At 56.4% G+C, this 17,394-nt stretch overlaps 1 protein-coding gene across 3 annotated transcripts; it reads left to right on the top strand.

The window, feature by feature from the left end:
* The first annotated feature begins 653 nt into the window (after window positions 1–653).
* On the top strand, window positions 654–13,378 carry PGF (placental growth factor). 3 transcript variants are annotated; one of them, XM_019427177.2, is made up of 7 exons: window positions 654–1,216; window positions 2,455–2,497; window positions 6,722–6,918; window positions 7,679–7,755; window positions 9,864–9,893; window positions 9,966–10,061; window positions 12,590–13,378. In XM_019427177.2, the coding sequence occupies exons 1-7, from the start codon at window positions 1,142–1,144 to the stop codon at window positions 12,615–12,617; spliced, it is 546 nt and encodes a 181-aa protein (XP_019282722.1). In that variant the 5' UTR covers window positions 654–1,141; the 3' UTR covers window positions 12,618–13,378. The 3 variants fall into 3 exon arrangements, with proteins under 3 accessions (XP_019282722.1, XP_053745591.1, XP_053745592.1); XM_053889616.1 differs by having other exon boundaries at window positions 672–1,216; window positions 9,999–10,061; XM_053889617.1 differs by lacking the exon at window positions 9,966–10,061 and having other exon boundaries at window positions 714–1,216.
* Window positions 13,379–17,394: the final 4,016 nt, after the last annotated feature.

The raw sequence follows: 17,394 nt of genomic DNA, 5'->3' as shown, positions 1-17,394 counted from the left end.
CTGAGTCGGAGATTTCCGTCTCCTGGGATCGGGAGGAAATGCTGCACTAGGCCACTCTCAAACCACATGTAGCGGCCTGAGAAAACTGCCTTCCCACAGGAGGAAACAGTGCTGGACCCTCAGCCAGGTGCCCGCAGCTGGGCGGCCCTACTGTCTGAGTGCCTGACCGGGAGGATGGTGCCTGGGGTGCAGACACAGTTCTGGAGTCACGTGGCTTGCATTTTGTTTCCGTCAATTCCTCAAAAACACACGCGCGCACACTTTTCAAGAGCGCATGTACATGCGCGACGTATACCGGCAGGGGCACTCTGGGAACCTCAGTTTCTTCATCTACAAAATGAAGTTAACAAGCCTTTCGCCCCAGGGGATTGTGGGGACGGCATAGGTGGCACTGTAAAAGGCCAGACCAAACTGCTGCCTTCCTAGGGGTCTGGAGTTGCAGTTTCTTCCGGGGCCGCGACAGTCAGGAGCCTCCCTGGCAAATGTTGCGCTCCACTACCTGGATGCCCGCACCCACGCCAGCCCAGAGGAGCGGGAGCGCAGCCGCCGGCCCCTCTCGGGGTCGGCCCTGGGTGCCGCCTGGGTCGCGGGCGTCCCGCGGGAAGCTGCGGGTTGGGCGGCGGCGGGGCGGGAGCGGCCGCCGCGGGGGCGCCCCTTCCGCGCACTGCGGGCCGGGCGCTCCCGGGTCCGCGCGGCCGCAGCGGCAGCCACCCGAGGGGGCCGCTCCCAGGCCTCGTCGACGGTGGGCGGGGCTGGCCTGTGGCCCCGCCCCCCTCACGGCCCTTGAAACCCAGTCGCCAACAGGCTGCAGTCCCAGAAGGGAGCTGCTGTCTGAGGAGGAGGCTGCCTCTCCACTGGCCTCCACGAGAGGCCCTGGGGTCGCGCTGGGCGCCCGAAGGGACCTCCCCAGGGACCCGCCTGCCCCACACCGCCCCGCCCCGCCCGGCGCTCCGCATCAGGTGCCCCAGCCCCAGCCCTACCTGCGGACTTCAGGCTCCCGGGGCTTCCAGAGGATGCTCGGGCCACCTGCGGTGACCTCGGAGCAGCAGTGAGGTCCTCTCCTCCTGTGCCAGGGGCTCCCCCAGGGGGCCGAGCATGGTGGTTTTCCCTTGGAACCTCCTGGCTTGGGACGTCTGAGAAGATGCCTGCCATGAGGCTGTTCACTTGCTTCCTGCAGCTCCTGGCTGGGCTGGCACTGCCCGCTGTGCCCCCCCAGGTAAGACCTATCCCAGCCCCGGCCTGCCCCCCCCCCCCCCCTTATCTTCCCAGCTGCCAGCACTGGGGGCAGGGGCTCTGAAATCACAGACCCACTCCTGGGAGCGGCACCTCCATGGATGTCCACACACTTCCCAGGAGCCAGGCTGGACCACATCTTCTGGGAGAAGACCTCAGGCTGGGCTGTCCCAGACTCAAGCTCCGGGGTCTGTCTTGGCGGGGGCAGGGAAGCCACAGGGAAGGGAGGGAGGTTTCCTGTCTGGCCCCTGGAGCCCTGGTGGCTTTGCTAAAAGCATCTCTCCACTAATCCCAGGCGGGTCCCTGGCCTTGTGGTCAGGGTCGAGGCCCCATGACCAGGCAGGCGCCCCCAGGACCTCTGACCTGGCCTGGTGGAGGGGAAGCCAGCGGAACAGGCCATTGGTGGGGAGGCTGGACCCTGCCCCCACCAGGGTTCTGGGTGAGCCCAGGGCTCCTGGGTGGGCTGAGGGTGAGACAAGAGGTCCTGCTGTGCCCTCTTTCCCGGGTGGGCAGTCAGAGTTCCTGAGTGCAGGGCCTGGGGAAGCGAACAGGGCCCTTTTCCCAGGAGCTGGGTGAGTCTGGCTGGGAGCCAGCTTGGGCAGTGAAATCCTGACAAAGCCAATGAGATCCCTTCCCACTGCACTGTCCTGCTGCCCCAGGAGTCCCCAGCCCCAACCCAGGAGTGGGTGGGCTGGGCAGTCCTGCAGGGGCGGAAGAGCCCCACTACCGGCCACTGCCTGCCTGCTGCAGGGCTGGCCAGAGGTGTAACGTTACCGGCAGCACCAGTTCATGGCGCCACCCGCTCCAGCCCCTCGGCTCCCACCAGCTGATCACCTCCTCCCGCCCCCCACCCCCACCCCGGGGTTTTGGCACCCAGCCAAGGCGGGCTGCACAGGGCCCAGCAGGGCTGGCCTGGGGCTGGGGAGAAGGGAGACCCCTAAGGGTTGCAGGATCTTTGAGACATAGAAGGCAAGGGTCTGCAAAAGCCTGTAGCCTTCCACCCTATCCAAATGAGGAAACTGAGGCCAGAGAAAAGGGTGGGATCCACTCAGGGTCCAGTGAGATCTTAGTTGCACTGGGAAAGAGGCGGCTCTGAGACAGGGCAGAGCGTGTGCAGCGGGTGGCAAGGAGCTTAGAGGGGCCTCTATGCTCTTGTCAATTCGGCCCCAGAGCACAGAAGCCCAAGGTGGACCCCTCATCTCTGCCCTTTTCTGTCCACAGCAGTGGGCCTTGTCTGCTGGGAATGGCTCATCAGAGGTGGAAGGTAAGCACGCTGGGCTGGGGGTACACGTGCTCACCAAGCCCGCCCCTCCCAGTCCTCTGCAGAGGATACTAAGGCGCTGGCATGAAGGATGGGTACAGGCTGGTATGAAGTTGGGGAGAGTCTGCAAGCTGGCTGACATCCTAGCTGACAAAGTGGGCAGGGCTTGAGAGATCCTCCTCTTGTGACCCAGGAGCCCAGGGAGGTGTATTCCTGGGCCAGGGTCACCCAGCACGCAGACAGTGAGGCTGGGGCCAGTATATCCAGGGTTTGTTCAGTTGGCTCGGAGCCCCTTCCCAATATAATGTAAGGAGGCAGATGGGGTCTTGGAGGGCAGTGTAGGCGGTGAGTGCCAGGAGCCATACTAGGGATCCAGGAGCTGGTTGCCGTGGGCAAGCCATCAAGAGGATTAGGGAGGGGTGAGGGGACCTTCCCAGAAGCCCAGCCCTGGCGGAGCTGCAGGGATCTGACCAGGCCTTTCCATTGATTACAAACAGACAGAACATGAGTCGTGCCCTCCCTGGCCCCTCCGCTCCTCACCCCCGGGGTTGCATCAAGAGGGAATGTTCAAAGGGTGTGTCTTTTGCCAAAGGGACATACGTGCAGAAAGCAGGAGGCCCATGCCAGGCCCCCTGTCTCGCTCCTCCCTCCCAGCCTCTCTGAGACGTGCAGCAAAGCCACACATCGCTACTGAGGCTTCCCCTCGTGCTGTGGGAGAGGGAGCGTGTAGGGACGTGCACACGCACACTCGTGGTAGCCTCTGAGAGCTGGGAACACCCTCCCCCTGGGCCCTGTCTGCCTGGTGGCCAGCCTCTCCTGGGCACTGAAAAGGTGGGGGGAGGTAGCAGCCCTTAACTTCACTGACACTCTCCCTGTCACCCCGCTGTGCCCGCTGGCTCTGGCACAATATTATTATTCTCTTGGGACTTGGGGAGGGACCCATCAGCCGTCTCCACCCCATGACCTTTTTGATGCTTTTAGTGTATTTCGGCAACAGGTACCAAAGAAGTCTGAATTTCCTTTTCCTCGTCTGTAAAATAGGAACATTAGATTACATGATATCCGACGTTCTTTTTCCCAGACTAATCAGCCTAATCAGCCAGGGAGCGTGGACTGTGGCCAGGTGAAACACCATGAGTTTTGGACCCCAGTTACCACAATCTGAAAATGCCATCCCTCTCCTGCTAACATCAGACAAGAGACAGAAGGGTCCGTACTTTGCAACTGTAGACGTTGATTTTTGCTACTACTATTCATGGCACTCGTGTTGGGCAGTCCCTCTAATTCTGCGCTGGCCACGGGCTGTGAACTGGGAAGGCATTCATTTTCTCCCCATTTTATAGATGGAGAACCTGAGGCTCAGAGAGGTCCTTGGGGCCACCTAAAGCCTCAGACGCGCCCCCGTAGATGTGGCAAAGTCGGGGTGCGTAGCATCGGCCTTCCCCGTGGCTCATGACCGTGCAGGCATGAGCAGCGTGTCCCTTTTCGGCAGGCTGGCTGTGTGCCCTGCCAGTGCCATGGAGAGGACACCTGCCGAATTCAGGCTGGTGGCTGGCGGCTCAGCCCAGCTCTGCGGCCCCTCCCCAGGAGCTTGCTGTCAGGATTAAACACTTCCCTTCCTGTGTCTCCTGCATCCCAGGTCATAGGCAGATGGAACCAGATTGGAGGCTTGCCGCCAGGGCTGGCGAGAGATCGCCGAGAGCCCAGTTGCGGCCCTGGCCGCAGCCTCATGGAACCGCCCAGCCCTGGCCAGGTGACTGACCGAGCCACAGCCTCGAGTTCCTCTCACCCCCACCCCGCCTCCGGAGCAGGTCAGGGGGCCAGAGGAAGTGCTCGCAGGAGCAGCTGAGCAGAGCTCTTTCCTGAGGGGCTCAGCCCACATCTGGGAGCGGTCACCACACACCTGGAGCCAGCCCCTCGCCCACCCCCCTCACATAGCCCCCTCTGTTTCTCCCACGTGCCCAGACAGTGGCCTCCAGGGACGAATTGCCCTTTTTCCTGGTGGCTGCCAGGTAAACCAGACAAAGCCCGCCTCCTTCTTAGCCACCGCCCCCCCCCCCCCCCCCCGCCCCTTCCCTTACACAGTCTGGTCATGTGGCCCGTGGAGCCTGGGTCCTGATGACGTAGTCTGCATGGTGGGGTGTGGGGGCGAGGAAAGGAAATCCCTTCTGCCGCCAAGGCCCAGGCAGCTCTGCTTAACCTGGCCGTGGCCCTGGCCGCCCGGCGGGGTGGGAGCCTGTTCGTAGAACGGTAGGGGCTGAGGTGCCCCTTCTCTGCTGCTGTCCCCCTCCCTGATGGCCGGTGCCAGAGCAGGAGACTGAGCTGTCTGTGGCGCTTTGGCAGCCGGCTGTCCCTCTGCTGTTATTTATGTTGTCCACGGCTGAGGTGAAACATTCAGAGTTACATAGTGCTCGTGGATTTTAGACTAAACATGTGCTCATGGAGTTACAATAGGGAGGTGCTCCTCTGACCTTGCACTGCAAAGGCTGGCGCTTACAGGGAGAGGGGCTTGTGTCCCACTTGTGTCCAGGGAGAGTATTCCCGTGGCTGGAGGGGTAGGATCAGGGCAGGCATCTGGTCCCCCTCCTATCCCCGGGCCCAGCCCCTAGTGCTCCCTAAGCAGACAGGGCAGAATGCAGCAACAGACGCCCAGATAAGCACGGTTTATTGCCTCTGTGGCCGCCTTGGCCAGCTCCACGTGGATACACTGCCTCGGGTATTTTCCACCAGCTTGCAGCCTTTCCCGAGGGCCCCTGCTAGGGCTGAAGTTTATTTTTCCTCTGAGATTACCCTGAGACTCACGGCCTTCCAGGCTCAGTGGAATGGACTTCGGCCCCTTCTGCCTCCTAGGAAAGGCCATGGAAGGAAGTGAGGGGCTGCTAGGAGCGGCCGTTGCTCTAGGGCAGAGGCTGCAGGGTCCCCCAGGTGATCCAGCTTCCCTGTCCTTCCCCATCAGCTGAGGACAACCATCAGGTATAGGGCAGGATGACCCAGAGTTAGAGATGTTTCTCTGCCCACAGTCTCAAGGCTGGGCTGGGTTGCAAGCACAGAATCCCAAACCATGTGTCAGAGCCGAGAGAGACCTTAGCAACCATCTATTCCCAGCCTTCTCATTTTTCCCCAGCTGAGGAAACTGATATACCCAGAAAGTTTAAGTGACCTCCCCCAGGTCACACAGCCAGTATAGGACCAGGACTAGAAGCCAGGTCTCCTAACTCTGGCTACTCACTTTCTGGGAGCCTCTGTTTGGGACCAGGCCCCAGGCCTTCGCCTGAAGGAGCATCTTTTGAGAGATTCCAGATGAGCTGACAAAAGATCCTGGTCACAACCACTAGGATGTGGTGGGGGTCAGGGATGTCCCTGATAATCCTCAGTGAACTGTCATCTAATCAATCAATAATTACCTAGCCTATTTTTACTGGGTGCTTGGGTCCCTGTCCTCATGGAGCCTCGACTTGGTTGTAAAGGAGATAAGAGCCACTAGTGGCCAAGATAAGGTAAAACCTCGGGGCCAAATTATGCTCAAAGGAGGAACATCTGTTCATACTGGGAAAGTTGGAGAAGGCTCCGGAGAGGAGGTGGGATAGTGGGCTTTATTTGGTTAGGAACAGGAAGGGGACAAAGAGCACATCCCAAAGGTGGGAATAATGGTGATACAGCCGAGCTTGATGTGAGGGCTGGTCCCACTGAAATGGAGAGTGATGTGGACAGCGCACGTTGCTGGCCGTGGCCTTGGCTGCCGAGTAGAGGAGCTGGCTCAGAGAGGGGCAGAAAATAAGGACTAAGGGGAGGCTAACCCTCCCTGTGGGACTCTACAAGCCAGTCATGCAGAACTGACTGTTCTCTGCAAATTCCCCAAGATCAAGGAAGCAGTCGATCAGGCCTGAGAAAGGCCCAGAGGGCCTGAGGAGCCCCCAAGACACACGCTCCTCAAAGTTCCAAGGGCGCCACGGCAGATGTGGGTGCCTGCGTTGAGAACAGAGCAGAGAGGCCAGACCCTGAGAAACTCCATTCCACTGTGGTTTCTGTCCAGCTAAGGGTCCAGCAGTCCTCCCAGAGGCATCATGTCAGGAGTTCAGAGCACAGAGCTCATACAGGCTGGGGGCTTCCTGGAGGAGGGAGTGCGGGCTGAACCTGGAAGGCCCAGCGGGGCTTGGGGAGCTGGCACTGGGCCTTTGAGGGGCAGGCTCCTCCTGATTTGACCCAGCTGTCTGTGCCTCCTTGTAGTGGTGCCCTTCCAGGAAGTGTGGGGCCGCAGCTACTGCCGGGCGCTAGAGAGGCTGGTGGACATCGTGTCGGAGTACCCCAGTGAGGTGCAGCACATGTTCAGCCCCTCCTGCATCTCCCTGCTGCGCTGCACCGGCTGCTGTGGTGATGAGAACCTGCACTGCGTGCCCGTAGAGACGGTCAATGTCACCATGCAGGTAGGGAGGGGAGGAGAGCAGGCCAAGGTCCCGGGACCGGAACTGACTCCGAGGCCCCGGCACTCCCCACCCCAGCACGGTGCTCCCCCCCTTCCCGAGCCCCGTCCCAGCTTGGAGCCCACTCCAAGGGCTCTAGCCTGGTCCTACCCCATGACCCAAGGACGTCTGGTGGAGCTTGGAAAGGAAACCTGTTCAGATGCAAGCAGTCCTCGTGTATACCAGGGGCATTCGGTGCCCTGAGCTTTGCGTGTGTGCACATGGGCACGCGTACACACACACACACACACACACACACACACACACACACCCCTTGTTAATTAAGCACTTGCTAGTAAGGCCAAGCCCTGTGCTAGGTGCTCCTAAATGTTACTTCTGTTACCTCAACACGTGATCCTTCAAGGCAAGTGTTATTTACATTTCACAGATGAAGGGCTTGAGGTTCAGAGCTGGCATTTCACTGGCTCAGCAGGTAGAAGAACCAAGACTGTACGTAGGTCGCTCCGACTCCACAGCAGAGTCTCCCTTCCTACACTATTGCCATGCTGGTGGCCCCGGGGAAGGAGGGACAGGGGCCTCCCTCAGATCCACATGCAGGCGGGAGGGCTGTTTGCCCCCGACTCAAAGCACAATGAGAGTATGTGATCCCAAGGCTGGTGGCAAACAAGGAGTCAGGTCCCGCTCCCGGGGAGGGGGTGGAGAGACTATTGGAAACCCAGGGGCCATCCTCCAATCCCGGCCTCAAACCTTTCTCTCCTGGAAGCTCCTGAAGATCCACTCTGAGGACCGGCCCTCCTACGTGGAGCTGACATTCTCTCAGCACGTCCGTTGCGAGTGCAGGTAGGTCCTCGGGGAGCGGCAGGGACAGGCCCTTCTCATTTGGGAGCCTCAGCCCAGTGGCTGCCCATCCCTCCCGCGCTGTCTTCCTGGCTGAGGGAGACGAAGGAAATAAGGGACCAGTGGCAGCTGCCTTCTATGCTCCACATCAGCCAGTTTTGCCCGGGGAAGTGGTCCCATCAGCTGGAACACAGTTGCCTGAGAAGCCACAGGGGCAGAGGAAGCCAGGGTCCATCCCAGACTTGGAGGGGCTGGGGGTGCGCTCTCCCCCTCCCTGAGGTGGGAGGGGGCCGCCACAGCCCTGGAAGAGGTGCCTGGGGCTAAGACATTGCTAGCCTGGACTTAGTCCTAGGCCAGGCTGGCGCCCAGGGAAGGGGCGACTGGACTGAGGGGCACAGAGAGGGATACGCTCTGGCAGGAGAAAAGTGGCAGAAAGAAGGAGTCAGTGGCTTTCTTTAAAGCCAACCTCCGCCTGGCAGAGCCTCTAACCAGCAGTCTTGCTGCCTTTGCCCAGAGCACCCTGAACATTAGTTACCAGGAGCAGCAGGCCTGGCACTTTAACCAGGCTCAGGGAGGAGAGAAATGGGCTGGAACCCATTCTCCTGGTGCCCTGGGCCATACATAGATGGAGGCACCAGACTAGAGGTCCCGAGCCCTGACCTGAGGCCAGAAGACAGGGGGAGAGGCACCATTTATTGTGTGCACCTCTTTTGTGCCCCACACTAGGCACTTGAATGTTTTCTCATTCATTCAACAAACATTTATTGAGTGCCTGCTGTATGCCAGGCACTGCCCTAGATGCTTGGGATACAGTGGTGAGCAAGACAGACAAGGTCCCTCCTCTCATAACAACCCTAGGAGGCAGGTACTATTGTCATCCCCATTTTACAAATGAGGTAAACTGAGTCTAGTCAGGGAACCCCAGCCTATATAATCCCTAAGCCTTCCATTTCTCATGCTGCCTCTCATGGCCATAACCACATTCTTCAGGAGCCTCACTGCTGCCCTGGGCTGGGCCCTGCCTCCTGTCCAGGACTCGGGCCACCCCTTTTGGACCAGAGCCCAGGCTCTAGGCCCTCTTCACTCTACCTCTATTGGAGGCCCTGCTTCAATCCATTTCCTCCTTTCCGTCCTGGCCAGGGCTTAGTCATGTAACAATAGCTCAGTAATGAACACTCCTGGGCACAGTGCCAGATGGTGACATTTCACCTTCTACGTCACCTCTGCCCTCACAGCCAATCTTTTGGGGCAGGCAGACCGAGGAGACGAAGGCTCACAGACCGTCTCTGACTGGCCCAAGATGGCAGAGACATGACCAGGCAGTCCCTGGTACCAAGATGCCCTGGTACCCTGCACTGGCTCCTAAGGACGACAGCCAGCCTGGGGCAGCATTGCCCTGGCCCCAAAGCCGACTGTTACCATACTGCCCACGCCCCCACCCCTGTTCCCAGGAAAGACGGAGGCCCTGTTCCCTTCCAATGGGTTGGGCAACAGGGACACCTTTCTTCTCACTTCTGGGCGAACAGCCACAGCCCTGGAGGCAGAACTAGGACATGCCTGGTGACTGTGGGGCTCGTGCTCACCTCCCTTCGCGTCACCCCCTCACGCACTCCCCCTGCTGTCGCCCGCAGTGTCATACATCCCCAGGGTGGGGGTGGCCGTTGTGCCCCAACAGGCATCCTGAGCTGGTGGCAACCATCCTCCAGTCCATGGCTTTGCCCCTCATTCGCTGTCCTTGCAGAAACTCCCAGCATGCACTCTGGGAGGAAGGGCAGGTACCAGGGAAGGAACTGAACAGAGAAAATCAGCAGAGAACAAACCCGCAAGTCCACAGACTTGATGCCAAGAGGCTGAAGAGTGCACAAGGCTGTGGGAAGGGGCCCCAAGAGGAGGTTCCTAATTCTAGCGGTGGGGTCACAAGAGCTTTGAGTGGAAGCTGAAGTCCAGAGACCTCTGGCCGTCCCTCCCTCACTGGCTCCATTCTGCCCCCTGGTGGTCTCAACACTAACTGCAGGACCAGGGCTGGATGTCTGAGAGGTGCCTGGGTGGCGGGGAGCCCCCTACTTACTGGCTTCCTGATTGTCCCCTGGTCTCTCTGTCTGTTTTCCCAGGCCTCTGCGGGAGAAGATGAAGCCAGAAAGGTAAGTGGCCTGGCTGGGGCTCCGGGCTATTCTCGGGCCTGCCAGCCTCTGTCCTAGCATGGGGGCCCCCAGCCACTTTGTCTTGACGCTTTTGGCTTATTGCAGGAGGAGACCCAAGGGCAGGGGGAAGAGGAAGAGAGAGAAGCAGAGACCCAGAGACTGCCACCTGTGAGTGCGCGGAGGGGGGGACCAGGGATGGCAAGGAGTCTGGGCCAGAGGGGGCCCCTGCCCTGCCAGCAGGGATCAGTGGTCGGGAAGGGGAAAGGCAAGGCCAGGGCAGTCTTGGGGCAGAACAGGCAAGTGTCTCCTAGGGAATCTAGCGCCCAGGAAGCATCAGGGGAACTTGGTTCTTCATCAGGCTTAGCCCTGAGTCTCTTCATGGCCTTTAGAGAGTCACGTGACGTCTCTGACCCTCATTTTCCTCTGTGTGTAGAAGGAGGGGAACATTCAGTCATTCTACACACATCTCCCAAGCACTTACTGTGTGCCAGGTACCTCCATGAACAAACCAACATGATTCTTGCTCCTGTAGTGCTTCCATTCTAGTGAAAAATATTCTCACAACTGAAAACACATCTGGGGCTACTTCCTAGTGGCCCTGTGAAGACAGGGGTGCTGGGGATGCCGGTCTCCTGAATGTGTGCAGCCCTCGCTTCCCCCTTGGGCCCAGGCATGGACTTGGGGAAAGAGCCGGCAGTGTGGTCCATGTGCACCACCCCTGCCCCCGGCCCCTGCCCGGCAGCCCCACATAGAAAGTGTCCCGTTCCTCCATCTGCCAGGACAGTGGTCCTCAAACATCTCATTTGGGAATCTCCTGAGAGAATTTCAAAAGCCCACGTGCTCCCTCACTTCTTTTTAAGTTGACATTGAACTTGAAAAATCAGAAGTTCATCAAAAGTATAAATAGGTACATAGGATATCGTTTCTGGCATGGTATAAATATTAATGTTTTAATAAAGTCATTATAGAAATCTTTGGGTACACCCTATAGAATCAGCCACCCTAAGAGTTCCCATCACGCACTTAAAAACAAATGTGAACGCTTTGCTTTAATAGCTGCATGTTTACGTTGCTTCTTTTTAACTTGAACCTGTGTTTCCATTCTGCTTCCCCCATAGAATTTCAGCCCAATTTTTTTGTTGTTGTTTTTTTGTTTTTTTAATGTTAATTTATTTTTGAGAGAGAGAGAAAGACAGAGTGTGAGCAGGGGAGGGGCAGAGAGAGAGGGAGACACAGAATCTGAAACAGGCTCCAGGCTCTGAGCTGTCAGCACAGAGCCCGACGCGGGGCTCGAACTCCCGGAGTGTGAGATCATGACCTGAGCCGAAGTCGGACGCTTAACCGACCGAGCCACCCAGGCGCCCCTAGTTTAATATTTTTTTTAATGTTCAAAAGTCCATTATGTGTCCCCTTGTCACATTTATCTGCCATAACAATGGTGTATAAATTTGAATTGTTTTCATTTTCCTGTGAACAGAAAACTCTAAACTAAGTCCTTTCCTGGAATAAGTTATCACGGTAATTATTAGTAGTACCAGTTGATCAAAACAGCACAGATATGTCATATTTTAATAAATGTTAAACATAAAAGTATAATCAATCTTACAGGGAATGCATCTCAATGAGATGATGGTGGCTACCTCTTTTTAATTAGTTAATGAATCCACTAACGAATGTTACCTCCTGCCAGACTGAGACAGGATTCAGCATTAATTCCATTTTCATTTTTTAATAGAGGGAAAGGTTGAGAAACCATGCTCCCAGAAAGAAGTAAATGGGACTAGATGTCATACAATCATTTGAACTCCTTCCAAGTTATTTGCCAAAAGCCTCAAGGTGATCTGCTAACAAAAATTACTTCTCTTGGCTTATGAGCTGACAGTTCGGTTAAATTGTTCAATTTTGTTGAAAGCGAAGACTTGGAAACCACTTGACTTGCGAAAGCCTTGGTTACCTGGTCATTGGCCATATCTCCTTTTTCAGCACCTACATGGATATCTCAGGTTGTTCTTTTGGTCACTGTCCCCACCCCACTAGTTTTACCCTGGGGCAAAGTACTGAGCTGGATTTGGAAAGGACAAGATGCTTCTTTCCTTCCTAAAGGGAGCGGGGCAGTTGTGACCAAGGTGGTGGGGAAACAGACCTCAGGCAATTTCTCATGCAGTTTTCAGGCAGAGGACGTGTGGAGGCTGAAAACTGATTCTCTTAACACTATCAATACTCACATACCCCTTGGACAATCTTCATGCACATCTAGGGTTGCCCGTACCCCCGTTAGAAGACTGTGGTCCTCGAGTAACCGGAGGCATTATTGCATGAAGCCAGGCTGGGTTCAAAGTTGGCTCTGTCACTGACTAGCTGTGTGACCTCGGGCAAGTTTCTTAACCTTTCTGGGCCTTAGTTGTTTTTTGTTTTTGTTTTGTCTTCTAAAGTGTCATGATAGCAGGGCCTTCCTCATGGGATGTTGTTAAAGGGCAATGAAAGAGGGCTTAGCACAGGGCTGGGCACGTGGGTAAGTGCTTGGTGAAGGGTAACTCCTAGCGTCTTGGCCTCGGTGCAAGCAGAGACCCAGGAGTGCTGCAATCTCCCTGTGCTCCCTGTCCAAGCTTTCCCTCCAGGCCTGTCCCCCCTCCCATAGGAGGGACCCTGCCCTCACAGGGTGCTGATACCCCCTTTCTGTGTTTGGTCTCTGGCAGGTGCGGCAATACTGTTCCCCGGAGGTAACCAGCCCCTCAGAAGAGAGACAACCCCCACCCGGCTCCTGTATTTATTACCGTCACACTCTCAGTTACCTCCCTGCTGACACCTGCCCTCTATTTATTAGCCAATTGTATCCCTGCTGAATGATTTGCTTCCTCCAGGATGAGGGGCAGGGAGGGACAGGACCCTCAGGAATTCAGTGCCTTAAACAGAACGTGAGAGAAAGAAAGAAGGCAGCCACGGACCCATGTGTGTTTCAGCTGCGGGAGAAGCGCGCAGACGCGGCTTTGTGAGGGGCACGCCAGGGCCCGGTGGGCTTCCCCGGAGCAGGAGACAGAATGGGACCTGCCTCCTGTTCCGACCCTGGACCGCGTGGACCAACAGCGCTGGCTTTGGGAGCCCCTCGCCCCCGCAGGAGCGGAGGAGCCTGTTCTGTCGCCCGGGCCCAGGCTGGAGGGGAAGGCACGCCGGGGATGGAGGGGTCCTTCTGCGTCCTCCTCCTCCTCCTCTGGGCAGCAGCTCCACACCCTGGAGATCCGCCGAGTTCAGCCCCAGAGAAGGATGCTTGCCTGGGGGCCTTTGCCACTCCTCGAGCCCTAGTCTGTCCTGACGTCTTGCACTGCTTCGTGCTGGGACATTGTTCTTTACGGTCAAGGCATCACCACCTGCCCCTCTCAGGGACACAAGCAAAGAGGCGGCCCTAGGCCGGATGTGGAGCAAGCCGCCCCTCGGTGGCTGTCCGGCTGCCAAGCCAGATTCTCTTGAATAAAGTATTCTAGTCTGGAGACAGCTTTCCCAGGGGAGTGTGTCTGCCGCAGCAGTGGGCCTCAACGGCAAAAACGTGGAAGCAGGACAGAAAGAGGGAGGCTGCGCTCAGGGCAGCCCTGGGGCCAGCTCCGGCCTCTCCTGCCGCACCCTGGAGTGTCTTCTCCCCCACTGCTTCAGGCAAAACCCTGGGGTCCACTCCTCCCGTCGCAACGGGTTCCCAAGATGTAATCTTGGCCTCAAAGTTGGGGGCCCTGGCCCCAGCCACCCCGAACACCCTCATCTTCAAGAGCACACTCCCTTTCCCCTTCCCCCAGGGCCGTCCCACTCTCAGTCCGGTGCTGGCCCCCTGGTCCCTGAGGAATGGGGTCTCCCAGTCTTCTCCCAGCCCTTTGGGACAGACGTCCCGGCTGCAGCATCCCAAGCCTGCTCGGGCTGCTGGCGCGGGCGGGGATTCCCAGATGCTGCCCGATTTCTTCTTCCTTTTACCTCCCATCTTCCTCTGCCTTCTCCTGAACACCTTGGCATGAAACGAGAAAAATTTTCTTTTTTCTTTTTTCAGTCCAAACCACGTACTACCAGATTCCCACCTGCCCGCGACCTGCAAGGCGTGTGTGTGTTTATGGTGTGTGGCGTTGTGGGAGGGGGAATTCCCCACTTCTGTCACTTGAGGCGGCTCAGGACAAAACCACAGGGACCCAGTGGGCAGGGGCCGGCCTCAGGCTTTGGAGGGAAGCCATGGACAGGCCGGTCGGGGTGGGGTGGGGTGGGGTGGAACAGCCCTGCTGAGGCAGCTGCCCTTGGCAGTGTGTTCCCTGAGGCCTGGGCCCCCCTGGAGGACAGTCTGGTCAGAATGTGCTTCTGGCATGGTCACGGGGAGGGGGCGGGGTGCGTTGTGGGCCAGCCTCAGGGGACACACTTTACAGGAGAGATGCACTTCTCTCCTACTTCTCCACTCTTGGGCTGCAGCCATCCTGAGCCACTGCCTTTGACAGACTGAAAACTCAGAAGAGCACCCCTTCCCCTCGGCCAGGCCTTTGGCTCCGCGCCAGGGACCCCCCACAGGGCCGCTCACGTGGAGTTCAGCTTCCCCACCCCAGTGACCCCTGTAGAGAGCCAGAGACCAGGGAAGCTCCCAGAGGCCGGAAGTGAAAATCTGCATCCGGGGCGGGAGGCTCAGGAACGAGTAGGAAAGGAAGTGGCTGGTCCATTTGACCATACTGGCAGCCCCACAGGTCTTAGAGGGCCCTCTTCATTCGCTCGTTACATGTTTGTAGAGCACCCCCTGTGCTCCTGACACGGTCCGTCCGAGGCACCAAGGATTCAGTGGGGACTAACGTGCAAGGACCTGCTCTCGCGGAGCTTATATTTGAGGGGAGAGACCGACTATATGTTGCAAAATATTGGATGGACTTTTCTGTTGCTCAAATTGATGACTAGACTCAGAGCTAAGGAAAAAGGGGTCTTGAGTACGTCACACTCTAAAACGAAGAGAAACAATTTGGGGCTGGACACATCTCCTACAGGATTTACTATGAGATGACTGGTGGCCCCAAACACCATCCAGCACCCCCTTCCTCAGTCTTCACAAGCAGAGGCCAGGGAAGGGGAGGGGGAGAGAGGAGGAGGCGAGGTCCCTGGAGACCTGGGTTGTCGACCCCTTTGCATCTTCTCCCCGGAGCTGGATTTGCTCTGTGCAGATTAGCCCACGTGCTATCTGGATGGCACCTCGGGGGAGTGGAGAACTGAAGGGTGACAGAGGAGAGAGAGGAGCATCCAGCAGGAATTTCCCATGGGCTGGGGGGACATGGTGGGAGGTGAATGGCCCTGAGCTGCCTTGCACATGTTCTCCTGAGAGGAAAAGCTGCAGGTAAGGAGACCCCATGGGCTGTGGGCTGTATGGGTGTGGGGTTGGGGCAAGCGCTGAGTGGGGGTGTCAGATATAGAGCTGGAAGGGGAATGCATCAGGGAACAGTGCTGTGGGGTGCCCTGCGGTGTGCCCCACAAGAGAGTTGGCCTCCAGATGCCCATCATGCCAGATGCATTCACCGCAGAGAAGACGCGGCCACAGCTAAGCATGCCTTTGCCCCAGTCACTCCTTCCTGACCGCGTGTAAAAGAGGAGAGAGGAGCTGTGGAGAGGGCAGGGCAGGTACAAGGGCAGACTGTGCCCATGACCTCCCCATTCCCTTGGGACAAATTCATACCCTGCCTGAGGGAGGAAAATGAGTTGGTCTTAAATTGGATAGACCAGCCTAGATGGGGCTGGGCCTTTCCTAAATTAAAGTGACAGGAACATTAGAAGATTTCCCTGGGGTGCCTGGGTGACTCAGTCGGTTAAGCGTCTGACTCTTGGTTTTGGCTCAGGTCATGATCTCATGGTTCGTGGGTTTGAGCCCCTCACTGGGCTCCACGCTGACCACACAGAGCCTGGTTGGAATTCTCTTTCTCTCCCTCTCTCTCTCTCTGCCCCTCCCCTGCTTGTGCTCTCTCTCTCTCTCAAAATAAATAAATAAACTTAAAAAAAAAAAAAAGATCTCCCCAAAATGCTATTAAGAGACAGGAAAAGGACGATCAACATAGTTCGTCTAGAAACAATGATAAGGGAAGGAAGCTAGTTTGTTTTATACCCACTGTTTGCTCAATAAGCAAGTTACACATGTAAACAAAAAAAATTAATAAGGAAATGTCTTCTTGCCAAAATGGGGTTCTGGCATATTAGAGATGGCCTTGAATTCTTTGACATTACTTCCCTCAAGAGGTGAGGTCTCTGTTCCCCACCCCCATGAATCTGAGTTGACCCGGGTCTTCTCCCTACGGCAGAAGGGACCCAAAATGTTTCCTTTTGAGCTAACTGGAAGCTTCTACTTTGGTCTCTTGGAAGACTGAGCTGCCACGTGAGAAGTCTAATTATCATGAGGCCACCATGCTGGAAGGAAGCCCAAGCCAGCCATATAAAGGGAGAGAGAGAGCACGGGAGCAAGAGTGAGAGAGCTCGATCAGTTTCCAGCTGTTCCAGCTCCCAGCCATTACAGCCATCGCCCCAGACCCATGGAGCAGAGATGAGAGGTACCCAGTGTCCACTGTTTGATTTCCTGGCCCTCAGAATTGTGAGATACATTCATAATTAATTGTTTGGGGCCAGTTTTGTCATGCAGCAATAGAGGCTAAGTAGAATATAAGGAAAATAAGGAAAGGTGATGAGATTGTGTTTGGAGGAAGCTACTTTATTTATTTATTTATTTATTTATTTATTTATGTATTTATTTATTTTAATGAAATTTATTGTCAGATTGGTTTCCATACAACACCCAGTGCTCATCCCAACAGGTGCCCTCAATACCTATCACCCACCCACCCCTCCCTCCCACCCCCCATAAACCCTCAGTTTGTTCTCAGTTTTTAGGAGTTTCTTATGTTTTGGCTCCCTCCCTCTCTAACCATTTTTTTTTCTTCCCCTCCCCCATGGTCTTCTGTTAAGTTTCTCAGGATCCACATAGGAGTGAAAACATATGGAATCTGTCCTTCTCTGTATGACTTATTTCACTTAGCATCACACTCTCCAGTTCCATCCATGTTGCTACAAAAGGCCATATTTCATTCTTTCTCATTGCCACGTAGTATTCCATTGTGTATATAAACCACAACTTCTTTATCCATTCATCAGTTGATGGAGGGGGAAGCTACTTTAGAACCAGGAGGTCATGGATGGCCTCTGTGGAGATGACATTTACGGTGAAATCTGAAGGACAAGAAGGAGTTGGTCACGTGAAGATCACAAGTAGGAGCACTCAACCAGAGGACACAGCGGTGCAAAGGCATGGAAGGAATCCCGTGACGAGCAAGGAAGGAAGGGTACAAGATGTGATGTCAGGTAGGCAGGGGTCGGGTTATGAAGGGCTTTACAAGATGGGGAGGAGGCGGAATTCTATTATAATGTGGAGGGAAACCATTGGAGGGTTTCAAGCAGGGGGGTGAAGTGATATTAGGTACATTTTTGAAAGATCCCTCTGCCTCCTGTGTGGAGAATGGACCCT

The sequence above is a fragment of the Panthera pardus genome, unplaced genomic scaffold (genome assembly GCF_024362965.1).
Source record: "Panthera pardus isolate Hobbes unplaced genomic scaffold, ASM2436296v1 HiC_scaffold_24, whole genome shotgun sequence".
NCBI lineage: Eukaryota > Metazoa > Chordata > Mammalia > Carnivora > Felidae > Panthera > Panthera pardus.
Note: the sequence above shows the minus strand (reverse complement) of the source record. Positions and strands in the feature narration are given on the sequence as shown.